The sequence below is a fragment of the Bos grunniens genome, chromosome 14, assembly GCF_055505025.1.
Source record: "Bos grunniens cultivar Pamir isolate PY7600 chromosome 14, Bosgru_T2T1.0, whole genome shotgun sequence".
NCBI lineage: Eukaryota > Metazoa > Chordata > Mammalia > Artiodactyla > Bovidae > Bos > Bos grunniens.
In genome coordinates this window covers 8363023-8380781 of record NC_141178.1, presented here as the reverse complement: position 1 = coordinate 8380781, position 17759 = coordinate 8363023, and the positions used below count along the sequence as shown (strand labels likewise).

The window sequence follows — 17759 nt, the reverse complement described above, 5'->3', positions numbered from 1 at the left end:
ATAGTTATATGTGACGTAACCACTGGTAGAAACTGCGTGAAGGGTACATGAGACTTCTTTACTCTGCAACCACCTAAGAATCTCTAATAATTTCAAAATAAAAAGTAAATAAAGGTATACTTAACAATTTAAATTAAGAATATAATGACTTTGTATCTGAACCATACTTTTATGAATATCTGTAGTCTAGGAATAACTAACCCACTGCAGCAGGGAGAAGCGGCACTGAATTAGGGGCCATGGAAAAGGCAGAGACATTAAATTGTCAAGGTAGAAAAATTAACTAAGAAGTCTTTAAAACTATTAAACACAAGGATGCAGATAAGCTTTTTTGAAAAACAGTAATTACCTTAACATGAAATTCATTATCCAATAAGATGTTTTGAGTCTTCAGGTCATGATGAAGTAGAGGAGGATTCATATTGTGCAGGTAATTTACACCTAGAGCAATTTCATGCAGAATACGAAATCTCAATGGCCAAGGAACATCAGGATATTCGATTTTCTTTATATGAAAATAAATAAAACCAAAATTAGTGGCCAAATTTATTTCCACTTTGAAAATGAAATATTCCATAAGAATAGTATAAACTAAATATCTAGTATAACTAAGTATAGGGCAAAATATACTTATTTTATTACATAGTATCTATCTGACATTCTTTAACATCCTTGGATCTTATTTTCCTTATAGAGAAAATAATGACTTTACAGTACTAATATTTCCTTTTAGTATTTACTGGCAATGCACTACATGGTATGGGGTCTCTCTTCAGTTGAGTAGTTTATTTTTATCTATATAATACCCAGACACATACATTTATACTCGACATATCTTCTCATTCTAGGTTGTTCAGTTGCTAAGTCACATCCCACTACTTGTGATCCCATGGACTGCAGCATGCCAGGTGCCTCTGTTTTCTACTGTCTCCTGGAGTTTGTGCTCAAATTCATGGCCATTGAGTTGTTGATACTATCTAATCATCTCATTTTCTGCCACCCCCTTTTTTTGCCTTCAATCTTTCCCGGTATCAGGGTCTTTGCCTACGAGTCGGCTCTTCCCATAAGATGGTCAAAGTATTTGAGCTTCAGCTTCAGCATTGGTTCTTGCAATGAGTATTCAGGGTTGATTTCTTTTTAGGATTTACTGAATTGATCTTCTTGCTGTCCAAGGGGCTCTCAAGAGTCTTCTCCAGCACCACAGTTCAAAAGCATCAATTCTTCGGCATCCACCCTTCTTATAGTTCAACTCTCACATCCCTATGTGACTACTGGAAAAACTATAGCTTTGATTACATGGACCTTTGTAGCAAAGTGATGTCTCTGCTTTTTAATACGCTAAGTTTGTCATAGCCTTCCTTCCAAGGAGTAAGTGTCTTTCAATTTCATGGTTGCAGTTACAGTCCACAGTGAGTTTTGGAATCCAAGAAAATAAAATTCATCACTGCTTCTACTTTTTCCCCTTGTATTTGCTATGAAGTGATTGGACCGGATGCCATGATCTTAGTTTTTACAATAGTGAGTTCCAAGCCAGCTTTTTCACTCACCTTTTCAACCCTCATCAAGAGGCTCTTTAGTTCCTCTTCACTTTCTGCCATTAGGGTGATATCATCTGTACGTCTGAGGTTGTTGATTTTTCTCCCAGCAATCTTGATTCCAGCTTGTGATTTATCCAGCTTAGCACTTCACATGATGTACTTTGCATAGAAGTTAAATAAGCAGGGTGACAATATACAGCTTTGTTGTACTCCTTTCCCAATTTGGAACCAGTCAGTTATTCCATGATTGGTTCCAAATGTTGCCTCTTGACCCACATGCGGGTTTCTCAGGAAACAGGTAAGGTGGTCTGATGACTCCCATCTCTTTATGAATTTTCCAGTTTGTTGTGATCCACACACTGAAAGGCTTTAGCATAGTCAATGAAACAGAATATGTTTTTCTGGAATTCCCTTGCTTTCTGCATGATCCAATGAATGTTGGTAATTTGATCTCTGGTTCTTCTTCCTTTACTAAATACAGCTTGCGCATTTATAAGCTCTTGGTTCATGTACTGCTAAAACCTAGCTTGAAGGATTTTCAGCATATCCTTGCTAGCATGTGAAATGAGCACAACCGTATGGTAGTTTGAACATTCTTTGGCATTGCCCGTCTTTGACACTGGAATGAAAACTGATGTCTTTCAGTCTTGTGGACACTATGCATTTTCCAAATTTGCTGACATATTGAGTGCAGCACTTTAACAGCATCATCTTTTAGGATTCTAAATAGCTCAGCTGGTATTCCATCACCTCCACTAGGTTTGTTCACAGTAATGCTTCTTAAGGCCCACTTGACTTCACACTCCAAGATGTCTGGCTCTAGGTGAGTGACCATGGTTATCTAGGTCATTAAGACCTTTTTTTGTGTAGTTCTTCTGTATACTCTGGCTACCTCTTCTTAATCTCTTCTGCTTCTGTTAGCTCCTTGCCATTTCTGTCCTTTATTGTGCCCATCCTTGCATGAAATGTTTCCCTTGATATTTCCAATTTTCTTGAAGAGATTTCTAGTCTTTCCCATTCTATTGTTCATTTAAGAAGGCCTTCTTATCTCTCCTTGCTATTCTCTGGAACTCTACATTCAGTTGGGTTCTTTCTCTTTCTTCCTTGCCTTTCATTTCTCTTCTTTCCTCAGCTTTTTGTAAAGCCTCCTTGGACAACCACTTTGCCTTCCTGCATCCTTTTTGAGATGGTTTTGTTATTGCCTCCTGTACAATGTAATGAACCTCTATTTATAGTTCTTCAGGCACTCTGTCTACCAGACCTAATCCCTTGAATCTGTTCATCACCTCCACTGTATAAACATAAGGGATTCGATTTAGGTTATATCTGAATAGCCTAGTGGTTTTCCCTACTTGCTTCAATTTAAGTCTGAATCTTGCAACAAGGAGCTCGTGATCTGTGCCACAGTCAGTTCCAGGTCTTGTTTGGCTAACTGTATAGAGCTTCTCCATCACTGGCTGCAAAGAACATAATCTTTTTTTGATATCGACCATCTGGTAATGTCCATGTGTAGAGTCGTCTCTTGGGTTGTTGGAAAAGGCTGTTTGCTACGACCAGCATGTTCTTTTGACAAAACTCTCTTAGTCTTTGCCTTGCTTCATTTTGTATTCCAAGGCCAACCTTGCCTGTTATTCTGGGTATCTCTTGACTTCCTACTCTTGCATTCCATGTATAATATAGAAACATTACAAATGTAATGCCTTTATTTCCTGGTACTTACAAGTAACAGTCATCTGAATTTTCTTAAATGTTTTCCTAACTTAAACATTAATACAGCTTCCCAGGAAGAGGAACATACTCAGAAGAAGTAGATAATCATTGCGGAAGAAGGTAGATGAGTGCTCAACCTGTATTTTATGATTCCTTCCAGAAATTAGCAATGCCCCTTAGGAGGCTCTAGAATTTCTAATGGGCTCCAAATTTGGGTACCACAGTATCTACTGGGGTGCTGGGGTATGGGAGGAAAACATTAGAATCTATGCTTACATTCATTCAAAAAAAGGAAATTGTGTTTTGTATCTTAATTGCTATGTTGGTTACACAAATCTTACTCACTGACACTAGTCACTTTACTCTGCCCTTGTTTTCGATTGTGCCGTCACACACAATGTGTTGCATCCTAAAATAAAGAGGAAGTCACTCCATGAGTGGTGACAGGGGCACCCATGCTCCCTCATTTGCTTATAGAACATTGTGATGCACCAGAATTTAGGAGTGTTCAGTGACTGGATTTTACAGATTATGTTACTACTCAGTTTTAACTAAAGCAACCTTAACAAAACAGACCCAGGTATTTAAAAATATCTCTTGAGGGAAACTGTGGGCTAGAGATAATCTTAATAAGGTCAAGCAAACAACAGTAGACGAATACACACATTTTGAGAATGAGGACCTTGCCCCCTCAAAGTTGTTTACTAATGGTTTTCATAGTTAAAGACAGAGTAATTGGTACCTTGAGAAAAAGGGAATACGGTTCATGCCATTGCCTATTATTGGAAAAACTCAGGTATTTGATACTCAGAGATAGATAATTTGGCCTATTAATTCAGAACTTTGTGAACTGATACTACTAACATTTAATTAGAATACTAAATTGTCTTTAACATAAAATAAAAGCTGGCTTAAGCCAACAATAAACTGTACAGTGTACAGAGTCTGTCTTTTTTCTCTCCTGCTCCTCTCCCACATATATATACCTGTGGATACTGGAATTCAGTGTAAGCCTCAGGAACCTAAGCAGCATAATCGAGGTGACTAGAATGCAGGGTCTGGTTGCACAGTATTTTTAACAACACAAAAGAAGCCAGAAATGGTGAAATTTTACCACTGCAACTGTTTGTCATTATTCTTATTTTGGCTCACATGTAAAACCAAAGCACTGTATAGGTTAACTAACAGAATTCTAGCCACTGAAAATGTATAGTACTTACCCTATGTAGGAGCTCATTTAATGATCCATTTGGCATGTATTCGGTAACTATTCCTAAAAATTCAGGCTCATTGCAAATTCCCAAAATTGGAAGAATGTAACTAAATCGAGCTTTGTGTAAAATTTCAGCTTCTCTTAAGACATCATTTCTTTCACTAAAGAAAAAAAAAAGCATAATTATTTCAAAATAATGAAAAATACACAATTATCATGCCCATAATATTAATTAATTCTGGATTTTTCCATTCATTCATTAGCTTTTGATCTCATGTAAATTAGGCAACTTTTCTTAGTTTCTTCATATTTAAAGGAGGGATAATCTCTACCTTACATATTCCATAGGTCTGTTTAGAGACCAAATAACATATAAACCACTGACAGAAAGAAGTGCTACACATAGATTAAAACTGTACTTTTCCTAGGAAAGGCAAAGAGCACAATGTTTGTTTATAAAGTCTATTTGTATTAAAACGATAGGTGCTTGAACCAATTACATAAGTCTCTGTTGTATTAAAATGATAAAATTTTATTAGACTGTTACATTAAATTTTACGGTTGCATATCATGTAAAAATTTTCTAAATATCCTGAATATTAAAACACTTAAATGTTATAGATTTTAATGACTAGATGATAATAGTCGCATAAGGGTCAATAATACTCAGAAATTATAGGCTGGAACTCAGGAAAAGAACACTGAGAAGAGATAAATGCTTATAACATTCCTGGGCTAACTCTGGATTCCAGATTTATTTCCTTATTCATTCATAAAAGAAATAAGTGTTGAACTTTCATTATGAATAAACCACAGTGCTCAGCCTTATGGAGACAATTAAGTTAAAAAAAAAAAACCCAAAACACAGTTTGGTGAGTTCCCTGGTGGTGCAGTGGATAAGAATCTGCCTGCCAAGGCCGGGGACATGCGTTCAGTCCCTGGTCTGGGACAATTTCACACGCCATGGAGCAACTAAGCCCACGGGCCACAATGACTGAGTCCACTCACCTCAACTACTGAAGCCTGCATGCTCCAGGGCCCTGCAGACACAACTAACGAGCCCCTGGGCCACAACTACTTACGCCAGGGCACCTAGAGTCTGTGCTCCACGAGAGAGGCCACTGCAATGAGAAGCCCATGTGCCACAACTAGAGTAGCCCCCACTCTCTGCAAATAGAGAAAGTCCATGTGCAGCAACAAAGACCTAGCCCACCCGAAGATAAATAAAGCAGTGTGTACATGTCAAGTAAATAAAAAATTAGATAAAAAAATACAGTCTGTGATCTCAAGCTGTCCAGAAACCTTTTTAAGAAACATACATACTCATCGTGATCTTGACTGGTACATTTCCAATGACTAGTGGGCTTCCCAGGTGGCGCTAGCAGTAAACAACCTGCCTGCCAATGCAGGAGACAAAAGAGACTCAGTTCAAACCCTGGGTCAGGAAGATCCCCTGGAGGAAGAAATGGCAACACACTCCAGTATTCTTGCCCATATTACTGATGAACACAGACGCAAAAATCCTCAACCAAATATTAGCAAATCAAATACAACAACACACTGAAAGCTTCATACACCATGATCAAGTGGGATCTATCCCTGGGATGCGAGGATTCTTCAATATATGCAAATCAGTGAATATGACAAACCATATTAACAAACTGAATAAAAATCACATGATCATCTCAATAGATGCAGAAAAAACTTTGGACAAAATTCAACACCCATTTATGATATAAACTCTCCAGAAAGTGAGCATAGAGGGAACCTACCTCAACATTATAAAGGCCATATATGACAACCTACAGCAAATATTCTCAACGGTGAAAAACCTAAAAGAATTTCCCCTCAGATCAGGAACAAGACAAGGGTGTCCACTCTCAACATTATTATTCAGCATAGTTTCAGAAGTCCTAGCCACAGCGATCAGAAAAGGAAAAGAAATAAAAGGAATCCAAATTGGAAAAGAAGATGTAAAACTGTCACTGTTTGCAGATGACAATGATACTTTACATAGAAAATCCTAAAGATGCCACCAGAAAACTACTAGAGCTCATCAGTGAATTTACTAAAGTTGCAGGATACAAAATTAAAACAGAAATTTCTTGCATTCTGATACACTAACAAAGAAAGATCAGAAAGAGAAATTAAGGAAACAATCCCATTTACTATTGCAACACAAAGTATAAAATACCTAGGTATAAACCTACCTAAGGAAGCAAAAGATCTGTACACAGAAAACTGAAAGACATTCAGGAGACATCAAAGATACAAACATATGGAGAGATTCTTAGATTGGAAGCATCAGTATTGTGAAAATGACTATACTACCCAGAGCAATCTACAGATTCAATGTAATCCTTATCAAATTACCAATGGCATTTTTCATTGAACTAGAACAGAAAATTTTACAATTCGTAGAAAATACAAAAGATCCCAAATATCCCAAAACAACCTTGAGAAAGAAAAATGGGAGCTGGAGAAATCAGGCTCTCTGACCTCAGATTATACTACAAAGCTACTGTCATCGAGACAGTATGGTACTGGTACAAAAATGGAAATACAGACCAATGGAATAGGATAGAAAGCCCCAAAACAAATCAGTGCATATACAGTCAACTAATTTATGACTAAAGAGGCAAGAATATACAATGAAGACATCCTCTTCAATACGTAGTGCTGGGAAAACTGGACGGCTACTTGTGAAAGAATGAAATTAGAACTCTAATGCCATACACAAAAATAAACTCAAAATGAATTAAAGACCTGAATGAAGGCCAGACACTGAAAAATTCTTGGAGGAAAATATAGGCAGAACATTCTTTGACATAAATCATAGTAGGATCTTTGCTGACTCACCTCCTAGAGTAATGTCAATAAAAACCAAAATTAACAAATGGGATCTGTGCTTATTATGTGCACATGAGCTCATTAGCTCAGTCATGTCTGTTTCTTTGCCACCCTATGGACTGCAACCCACCAGGCTCCTCTGTCCATGGGATTTTCCTGGCTAGAATAGTGGAGTGGGTTGCCATTTCCTCCTCCAGGGGATCTTCTCGACCCAGGGATCAAACCCACATCTCCTGTATTGGAGGTGAATTCTTTACTGCTGAGCCACAATTGAACTTAAAAGTTTTTGCACAGCAAAGGACACCATAAACAAGACAAACAAGGAAATATCTGCCAATATTTTCTCCCTCAGAATGGGAAAAAATACTGGCAAATGAAGTAACTGTCAAGGAATTAACCTCCAAAACATACAAACAGTTCAAGTAAAAAAAAAAACCAAAACACAAAAACCCAATCAAAAAATGGGTGGAAGACCTAAATAGACACTTCTCCAAAGAAGGCATACATAGGGCCAACAAACACCTGAAAAGATGCTCAGCATCATTAATTATTAGAGATGTGAAAATCAAAACTATAATGAGATATCATTCACACCCATCAGAATGACCATCATTAAAAAAAAAAATCTACGAACAATAAATGCTGGAGAGGGTGTGGAGAATGGGAACTCTTGAACTGTTGATGGGAATATAAACTGATAAAGCCCTATGAAGAACACTATGGAGATTCCTTCAAAAATTAAAAATAGAACTACTGTATGACCCAGGAATCCCACTACTGGGCATATACCCAGAGAAAGGCTATAATTCCAAAAGATAAATGCACCCCAATGTTCACAGCAGCACTATTTACAAGAGCCAGAACATGGAAGCAACCCAGATATCCATCTACAGATGAATGGATAAGGAAGATGTGATACATATGTACAATGGAACATTGTTACTCAGCCATAAAAAAGAACTAAATTGGATCATTTGCAGAGATGTGGATGGACCTAGAGACTGTCATACAGAGTGAAGTTAAAAGTCAGAAAGAAAAAAACAAATAGCATATTTTAACGCATATATGTGGATTCTAGAATAATAGTATAGATGATTTTATTTGCAAAACAGAAATGGAGACACAGACAACAAACATTGGACACCAAGGCGGGAAAGGGGGTGGTGGAATGAACTAGAAGATAAGGACTGATATATATACACTATTGATACTATGGGTAAAGTAGATAACTAACGAGAACCTACTGTATACTTTAGGGAACTCTACTCAGTGCTCTGTGGTAACCTAAATGGGAAGGAAATCCAAAAAAGAAGGGAGACATACATATATATATATATATACATATACATACACACACACATATACATATATAGATGATTCAGTCTGTAGTACAGAAGAAATACAACATTGTAAAGCAACTATTACTCCAATAAAACCTCCCAGAATATTGGAAATAAAAGCAAAAATAAACAAATGGGACCTAATTAAACTTAAAAGCTTCTGCACAACAAAGGAAACTATTAGCAAGGTGAAAAGACAGCCTTCAGAATGGGAGAAAATAATAGCAAATGAAGCAACTGACAAACAACTAATCTCAAAAATATACAAGCAACTCCTACAACTCAACTCCAGAAAAATAAATGACCCAATCAAAAAATGGGCCAAAGAACTAAATAGACATTTCTCCAAAGAAGACATACAGATGGCTAACAAACACATGAAAAGATGCTCAACATCACTCATTATCAGAGAAATGCAAATCAAAACCACTATGAGGTACCATTTCATACCAGTCAGAATGGCTGCGATCCAAAAGTCTACAAGCAATACATGCTGGAGAGGGTGTGGAGAAAAGGGAACCCTCTTACACTGTTGGTGGGAATGCAAACTAGTACAGCCACTATGGAGAACAGTGTGGAGATTCCTTAAAAAACTGGAAATAGAACTGCCTTATGATCCAGCAATTCCACTGCTGGGCATACACACTGAGGAAATCAGAAGGGAAGGAGACACGTGTACCCCAATGTTCATCGCAGCACTGTTTATAATAGCCAGGACATGGAAGCAACCTAGATGTCCATCAGCAGATGAATGGATAAGAAAGCTATGGTACATGTACACAATGGAGTATTACTCAGCCATTAAAAAGAATTCATTTGAATCAGTTCTAATGAGGTGGATGAAACTGGAGCCTATTATACAGAGTGAAGTAAGCCAGAAAGAAAAACACCAATACAGTATACTAACACATATATATGGAATTTAGAAAGATGGTAACAATAACCCTATATACGAGACAGCAAAAGAGACACTGATGTATAGAACAGTCTTATGGACTTTGTGGGAGAGGGAGAGGGTGGGAAGATTTGGGAGAATGGCATTGAAACATGTATACTATCATGTATGAAACGAGTCGCCAGTCCAGGTTCAATGCACGATACTGGATGCTTGGGGCTGGTGCACTGGGACGACCCAGAGGGATGGTATGGGGAGGGAGGAGGGTTCAGGATGGGGAACACATGTATACCTGTTGAGGATTCATTTCGATATTTGGCAAAACCAATACAATATTGTAAAGTTTAAAAATAAAATTAAAAAAAAAAGCAAAACTACAAAAAATGTGAAGCAATGACGGTCTTAAGCTATAAAGGTTGCAGTGGAAATGGGAAGAAAAACATTAGCTGAATAGAATGCCCAGGCTGTGATGACTGACTGACTTTATTGATTAAGGGAGTATAATATACCTTATTAAGGAAGTATAACATACTGCACTAAAGGCTACCCACTCTAGTATTCTGGCCTGGAGAATTCCATGGACTGTAGAGACCATGGGGTTGCAAAGAATTGGACACGACTGAGCGACTTTCACTTTCACTCTCTAGTAGAAGCTATTTGGCTAGTGGAGGTGATGGAATTCCAGTTGAGCTACTTCAAATCCTGAAAGATGATGCTGTGAAAGTGCTGCACTCAATATGCCAGCAAATTTGGAAAACTCAACAGTGGCCACAGGACTGGAAAAGATCAGTTTTTATTCTAATCCCAAAGAAAGGCAATACCAAAGAATGCTCAAACTACCACACAATTGCACTCATCTCACACGCTAGTAAAGTAATGCTCAAAATTCTCCAAGCCAGGCTTCAGCAATATGTGAACCATGAACTTCCAGTTGTTCAAACTGGTTTTAGAAAAGGCAGAGGAACCAGAGATCAAATTGCCAACATCTGGTGGATCATCGAAAAAGCAAGAGAGTACCAGAAAAACATCTATTTCTGCTTTATTGACTATGCCAAAGCCTTTGACTGTGTGGATCACAATAAACTGTGGAAAATTCTGAAAGAGATGGGAATACCAGACCACCTGACCTGCCTCTTGAGAAATTTGTATGCAGGTCAGGAAGCAACAGCCAGAACTGGACATGGAACAACAGACTGGCTCCAAATAGGAAAAGGAGTATGTCAAGGCTGTATATTGTCATCCTGCTTATTTAACTTCTATGCAGAGTACATTATGAGAAACACTGGACTGGAAGAAGCACAAGCTGGAATCAAGATTGCTGGGACAAATATCAATAACCTCAGATATGCAAATGACACCACCCTTATGGCAGAAAGTGAAGAGGAACTAAAAAGCCTCTTGATGAAGGTGAAAGAGAAGAGTGAAAAAGTTGGCTTAAAACTAAACATTCAGAAAACGAAGATCATGGCATCTGGTCCCATCATTTCATGGGAAATAGATGGGCAAACAGTGGAAACAGTGTCAGACTTTCTTTTTTGGGCTCCAAAATCACTGCAGATGGTGACTGCAGCCATGAAATTAAAAGACGCTTACTCCTTGGAAGGAAAGTTATGACCAACCTAGATAGCATATTCAAAAGCAGAGACATTACTTTGCCAACAAAGGTCTGTCTAGTCAAGGCTATGGTTTTTCCAGTGGTCATGATGGATGTGAGAGTTGGACTGTGAAGAAGGCTGAGTGCCAAAGAATTGATGCTTTTGAACTGTGGTGTTGGAGAAGACTCTTGAGAGTCCCTTGGACTGCAAGGAGATCCAACCAGTCCATTCTGAAGGAGATCAGCCCTGGGATTTCTTTGGAAGGAATGATACCAAAGCTGAAACTCCAGTACTTTGGCCACCTCATGCGAAGAGCTGACTCACTGGAAAAGATGCTAATGCTGGGAGGGATTGGGGGCAAGAGGAGAAGGGGACGACAGAGGATGAGATGGCTGGATGGCATCACTGACTCAATGGACGTGAGTCTGAGTGAACTCAGGGAGTTGGTGATGGGCAGGGAGGCCTGGGGTGCTGCGATTCATGGGATCGCAAAGAGTCGGACACGACTGAGCGACTGAACTGAACTGATGACTGTCATTTAGTCACTCAGTTGTGTCAGACTCTTTTGTGACCCCATGGACTGTGGCTCATCCAACCAGCTCCTCTATCCATGGGATTTTCTTGGCAAGAATACTGGAGAGGGTTGCCATTTCCATCTCCAGGGACTTACTCCACTGTACAACAGCAATCCAAGTTCCCCCTCTTAAAAGGAATCTTTCTCCTCTGTCAATAATGTTTCCCCCGCCCACATTGGTTAATGACAGGAAAAATATCTTGCCAGCAAGCCATGTCCACTTCTAATTCACTGAAACCATGTTTCCTAGGAAACATACCTCCCTTAAGTACTAAAACCTCCAAAACCACTAAGACTGAGGCTTCAGGGACCAAAAAATTCCTCAAATTCTCTTACTAGGCATAGTAAGAGAATACAATGCAAAAGTGTACGTGTGTACATCAAAAGACATACACAACAATGTTCATAGAAGCTCTCATCCTAATAGCCAAAGAATGGAAACATCTCTATCAACAACAGAATGGATAAATAAATGTGTTATAAAGTAGAATACTGAATACTTTATAGCAATGAAAATGAAGGTTACCTGCTCCAGGTAACAACATGGATAAATCTTACAATGTTAGATAAGAGAAGCCAGAAATTAAAGATACATTATGTATTCAATTTATGTAAAGGTTAACCACTATCAAGCCTAATCTTTGGTTTTAGAATTCAGGATAGTATTCACCCTTGGGAAGGATGACGAGTAATGACTAAGAAGTGATATAGTTATTTATGTGGGTGGTGACTGTAGTTATCTTTACTTTGTGATGTCATGCTGAACAATTATATTTGTGTTTTTCTATACACATGCAAAGAGTCGGACACGACTGAGCGACTGAACTGAACTGAACTGAACTGATACACATGTTATGCTTCCATTAAAAAGCTTATTTAAAAGAAATTCATATAACTGTCATCTTGCATATAATGTAAAATTTTTCTGGATGCTTTTGTTTAAACCACCCAAGATCTTGACAAATGGCTGCTGAAAAACACATTCCAGACCAGACTATGAGGCTTCCTTTTAAAAACAAACAATAAACAAAATAAAGAAAAAATATCTTAGCCATCCATGTTTTGAACAGATAATATATTTACATGTTTCTAAATTCAAGAGTTACAAAAATACATCAAGAGCCTCTATCCTTCCTGTTCTTTAGACACTTAGTACCCCAACTGTGAGACAACCAATTATACCGGTCTGTGAGACCAGCTTTAATTAAATTTGTTCCCTAAATTGAAAGAGGTGTGTGTTTGCCTTAAGAAAGGTAGATCAACAAGACAGTTACAGAGTAGCACCTTTGCAGGGAAAACCCAGGATTGACCTGAAGGTTCCTAGATACCCTGAGAATTATAGAGAGGGCATGCTAGGGGAAATCTTGGTGATACTTAACATACTAATTCCTCCTCCCATTAGGAGTACGAGGCATTCTTCCTTCTCTTGTGATCCTACTATGTATCAGTCACTTTACCAAAGTTGGTTTTATTATCCCTATGAGAGCACTGCTGCTGCTGCTGCTAAGTCGCTTCAGTCATGTCCGGCTCTGTGCGACCCCACCAGGCTCCCCCGTCCCTAGGATTCTCCAGACAAGAGTACTGGAGTGGGTTGCCACACTGGGCTTAGATAAATGAATAATTTTCTAATGGTCATGTTAATAATAAGTGGCAGGTTTGGAGTCAGATTTGAATTGCAATTGTGGGTTCTAACACCTTTGTTTTTTCCTATCACTGCTTAATTAGAGAAGGAAAATTCCTGAAGTTATATTTTGAAAAGAATGAGAGAGTGGGAAAACAGAATAAGCTACAACAGTTTAAAAATAGGTTTTTATTGAGTTGGCCAAAAAGTTCATTTGGGTTTTTCCATGCCATCTTGCAGAAAATATGAATGAACTTGTTGGCCAACCCAATATATTAAAAAACAAAAACAAAAACAAAAAAACCCCAGAAACGTAAAACACAGCTTCTATAGACATATTGGCAAAAAAGAAATTTTCAGTCACAAAACAGTTAAACTGTTTACACAAGGTGTTTGAACAACCAGTCAAACTCATGTACTCATAGGAGCTGGGAGATTGCTGGGGAAGGTCCATTCATTGGGCAGAAGTCAGGTTATAGAGAATGACTCATCAATCACTAAAATAAGAAAATGTAATAGCACATAAACTTATTTTTCTTTCCTCTCAAAGAACAATGCAAACATTATCCACACGAGAGCCCAAGAAGTACATGTATTTGTTATTCCTACTTCATAAGTGAGGACACAGACATCCTTTGAGTCAACTGCATATCCAGTGCTATGCTGAGATGTCATAAACACAGATAATGTTAACATTCTAGGTAACGAGCAGGAGGAAATACACGGTGCAGTAATGCCAGAGTGTTGTGTTGGTCCTTAAGGCTTCTTTGAAGGCAGAATTAATTTCCTACCCAATTTGGTAGGAATTTTGGATTATGAAAATTGTTAATGAACATGGAAAGTGAACTCCCGCTTCATTTCTTGGCTCCAAATGGCACAAAACTTAGATAAATTAAAATCTTGAGAAGCAGCATCCAAAATGGGAGGATCAATCTGCTTTAAAATACCTAATGAGTCCATAACTGCTCGATTTCCATATGTTTTAAGTTGATTCTAAAATACATCCACCCTCTCTAGTCAGTTACCACCCTTCAAGGTTGACTACATATACATACATATATATGTAATTGCCCCATACTTGCTACACAGAATTCAAGACCTAGGGTAAACATACCCTGTGTATCACTAAATCTGAATTATGGTACACAAAAAATGGAAGCAATCCCTAGAGGTATCTCAAACTTACTGTGGGACCTTGCCCATCCAAGCCTGATAGCAAGAGAACGAAAAGAAACCACAGGCAGATGAAAGTCAGTAGCATTAGCAGGGCTGAAACTGAGGAATTTAACTGCTGTTGGATACTGACAACTAATCAGGCATCTCAGTTCAGTTCAGTTCAGTCGCTCAGTCGTGTCCGACTCTTTGCGACCCTGTGAATCGCAGCACACTAGGCCTCCCTCCCCATCACCAACTCCCGGAGTTCACTCAGACTCACGTCCATCGAGTCAGTGATGCCATCCAGCCATCTCATCCTCTGTCGTCCCCTTCTCCTCCTGCCCCCAATCCCTCCCAGCATCAAGAGTCTTTTCCAATGAGTCAACTCTTCGCATGAGGTGGCCAAAGTACTGGAGTTTCAGCTTTAGCATCATTCCTTCCAAAGAAATCCCAGGGCTGATCTCCTTCAGAATGGACTGGTTGGATCTCCTTGCAGTCCAAGGGACTCTCAAGAGTCTTCTCCAACACCACAGTTCAAAAGCATCAATTCTTTGGCGCTCAGCCTTCTTCACAGTCCAACTCTCACATCCATACACGACCACAGGAAAAACCATAGCCTTGACTAGACGGACCTTTGTTGGTAAAGTAACGTCTCTGCTTTTGAATATGCTATCTAGGTTGGTCATAACTTTTCTTCCAAGGAGTAAGCATCTTTTAATTTCATGGCTGCAGTCACCATCTGCAGTGATTTTGGAGCCCAAAAAAGAAAGTCTGACACTGTTTCCACTGTTTGCCCATCTATTTCCCATGAAGTGATGGGACCAGATGCTATGATCTTCGTTTTCTGAATGTTGAGCTTTAAACCAACTTTTTCACTCTCCACTTTCATCAAGAGGCTTTTTAGTTCCTCTTCACTTTCTGCCATAAATCAGGCATCTAGCATGATGTATTTTCACTTATATGATATAGGGGGAAGACCTGGGTTCGATTCCTGGGTTGGGAAGATACCGGGGAGAAAGGAACGGCTACCCACTCCAGTATTCTGCCCTGGAGAATCCCATGGATTGCATAGTCCATGGGGGTAGAAAAGAGTCAGACAGGACTGAGCAACTTTCACTTTCATTGGGGGAGGTGGGAGAGGAGAATGTTTGCAATCATGGGTGTTAACTTGCTAAGAATTGAATGCAGAGCCTAGTTAGATTTCTACCGGAAGGAAAACACACTGACTAAACACACTGACCAATACATATAGTTGAAAGGTTTTTCTGGAAACAGAAACTAATGCCAGCCCTCCCATGAAATCAAGATAGTGCACTAAAATTGTTCAATGGGAGAGGCATTCAAAAGTTTCGTCATTTAACAGTCTTCTGATTCCAGTTTATTGTTAGTAAAAATTACACAAGTTTCCTCCAGAGACAGACTTCCTTTCCCGTGAGAGTGAGGAGAAACTAAATTGAGTTGAGTTTGATGTCTAAACTTCTCTGACTACATGTAGTAAACCAAAAACCACAACAAAAAGCCCAAAGCAAAACGTCCCAGATTCTACAGCAGTGCTGGTCAATAAAAACACGTGACCCACATATACAATTTGAAATTTTCATGTAGCCACTTAAAAAAAAAAGGTAGAAATATGCAAAGTGAACTTTACCAATATATTTATCACAACATATCAAAAGATACCATCTAAGCATATCATATAAAATTATACATGAGATATTACAAGTTTTGATAGTAAGTGCTAGAAATCTAACGTGTATTTCCCACTAAGAACACATTTCAGTTCAGACAGCCATATTTTCAGCGCTCAACAGCTATGTGTGGCTAAACGCTACCCATTGGGCGATGCGACCCTAGAGTTAGACTTCAAAAGAAAAAAACGAAGTCAACACAACTGAATTTCAGTAGAGAGGACGTTTAGAGTTGGGCTGTGATTGCTGGCTCTGGTGTCTGGAGAAAGGAAGCCTAGGAAAAAAATAACAAAGCAGTGACAAGAAGCGAGACTGTGGCATCTCCAGAGAAGCCGGCCTTTCCCCCAGGTGAGCCTAAGCCTCGAAGGGCCGCTTCGAGGGGAAGCGGTCACCGCCGTCGGGGCTCCGGAGCCCAGGTGCCCGGGGTGAGAGCCAGTGAGAGGGGCAGGACCGCGGCCCTACCTGTCGAGCAGCGGGCTGTGGATGTGCAGGTGCTTCACGGCCACCTGAACGCGCCAGTCGGCGTGGCGGGCGGACGACACGGTGCCGGACGCGCCGCGGCTCAGGTATCGCAGGTCGGCGAGCTTGTGGTACGGGATGGCGGGCAAGGCGCTGCAGACGGGCTCCGCGCTCATGGCGGCGGGCCGCGCCGGCCCTCCGGCCGCCGGCCGCTCCCGGAAGTGCCCGCCGCGGCCGCAGCTCCGCCCGGCGCGGGGCCGCACACTAGGTCGCGAGGCCGTTCATCCCCCAGGCGGCCCGCGCCACGCTCCTTATCCAGGGCCCGGGCGAACTCTCTCTGGAGACAGGTTAAGGCCGAGGAGACGGGGCGCTCCGGAGACGGGCTTCCTCTCGCCGACCCGGCCCTCCAGGGCGCGGCAGCCGGCCGCTCGGAGCTCCGCCTCCACAGACGCTCCAGCGACGTCAGCGGGCGGACGCCGAGCCGGGGGCTTTCCCGCGCGTCCGCCCGAGGTCGCCGCCGCCGGGAGTTCCGACCGCGTGTCCCAGGCCGGCGCGGCGCGGGCGACGGCCTGAGAGTGGGAAAGGAGCCCGGGGCGCTCAGTGCGTCTTCTCTCCGCGCCCTCGACCAGCCAGGGTTTGGAAGGGTTTCCTATGAGGAAATTTCCCCTCAGCCGCCTCACACTTGGTCCGCAGGCCCTCCCGCCTGGAAGACTCTCCTCTGGTCCCGTCTACTAGCAACATAGTTTTCTTCCCCTTACCTATGTTTTCTCCTGACGCCCATAATTACAGCCAGAGATTGAAAAATAACCTTGAGAGATTCCTTCTCTCTGATTTCAGGTAAGACTGCAAACGTTTCTTTCTCATAGATCTGGGAAGAACGCAGTATTTAATGCCAACTGAAAAACGATGGAAGCATCTTTTCGTCTTTTTTTTACCTTAAACACCTGTCTACACCTGAAATGGCTGTTTCGCAACGTGTGGTGCAGACATTGTACACAATAGCAAGTTCGTGCTAGGCATTTAATGAGTTCTAAAACGTAATTAATAGGAAACGCTTGAGTTGAATCAGGGATTTCTGCCTAGGGAAATTCAACTCTCCCTTTATTTCTTTATTGCCGGAA

General features: G+C 40.4%; 1 protein-coding gene across 5 annotated transcripts in view; it reads right to left on the bottom strand.

Moving 5' to 3' along the window:
- RIPK2 (receptor interacting serine/threonine kinase 2) overlaps positions 1-17053 on the bottom strand; it is a 38426-nt gene extending 21373 nt beyond the window's left edge. For all 5 annotated transcript variants that reach the window (XR_015140466.1, XR_015140465.1, XR_015140468.1 and 2 more), the window contains exons 1-3: positions 16642-17053; positions 4469-4622; positions 350-505 (exon numbers count right to left, since the gene is read on the bottom strand). Coding sequence is in view for 1 of the 5 variants with exons in the window: in XM_086335860.1 (XP_086191986.1) it covers positions 350-505; positions 4469-4622; positions 16642-16814 (483 nt within the window). In the remaining 4 variants the exon portion in view is untranslated. The remainder of the gene's footprint in view (positions 1-349; positions 506-4468; positions 4623-16641) is intronic.
- Between the last annotated feature and the right edge of the window lie 706 nt (positions 17054-17759).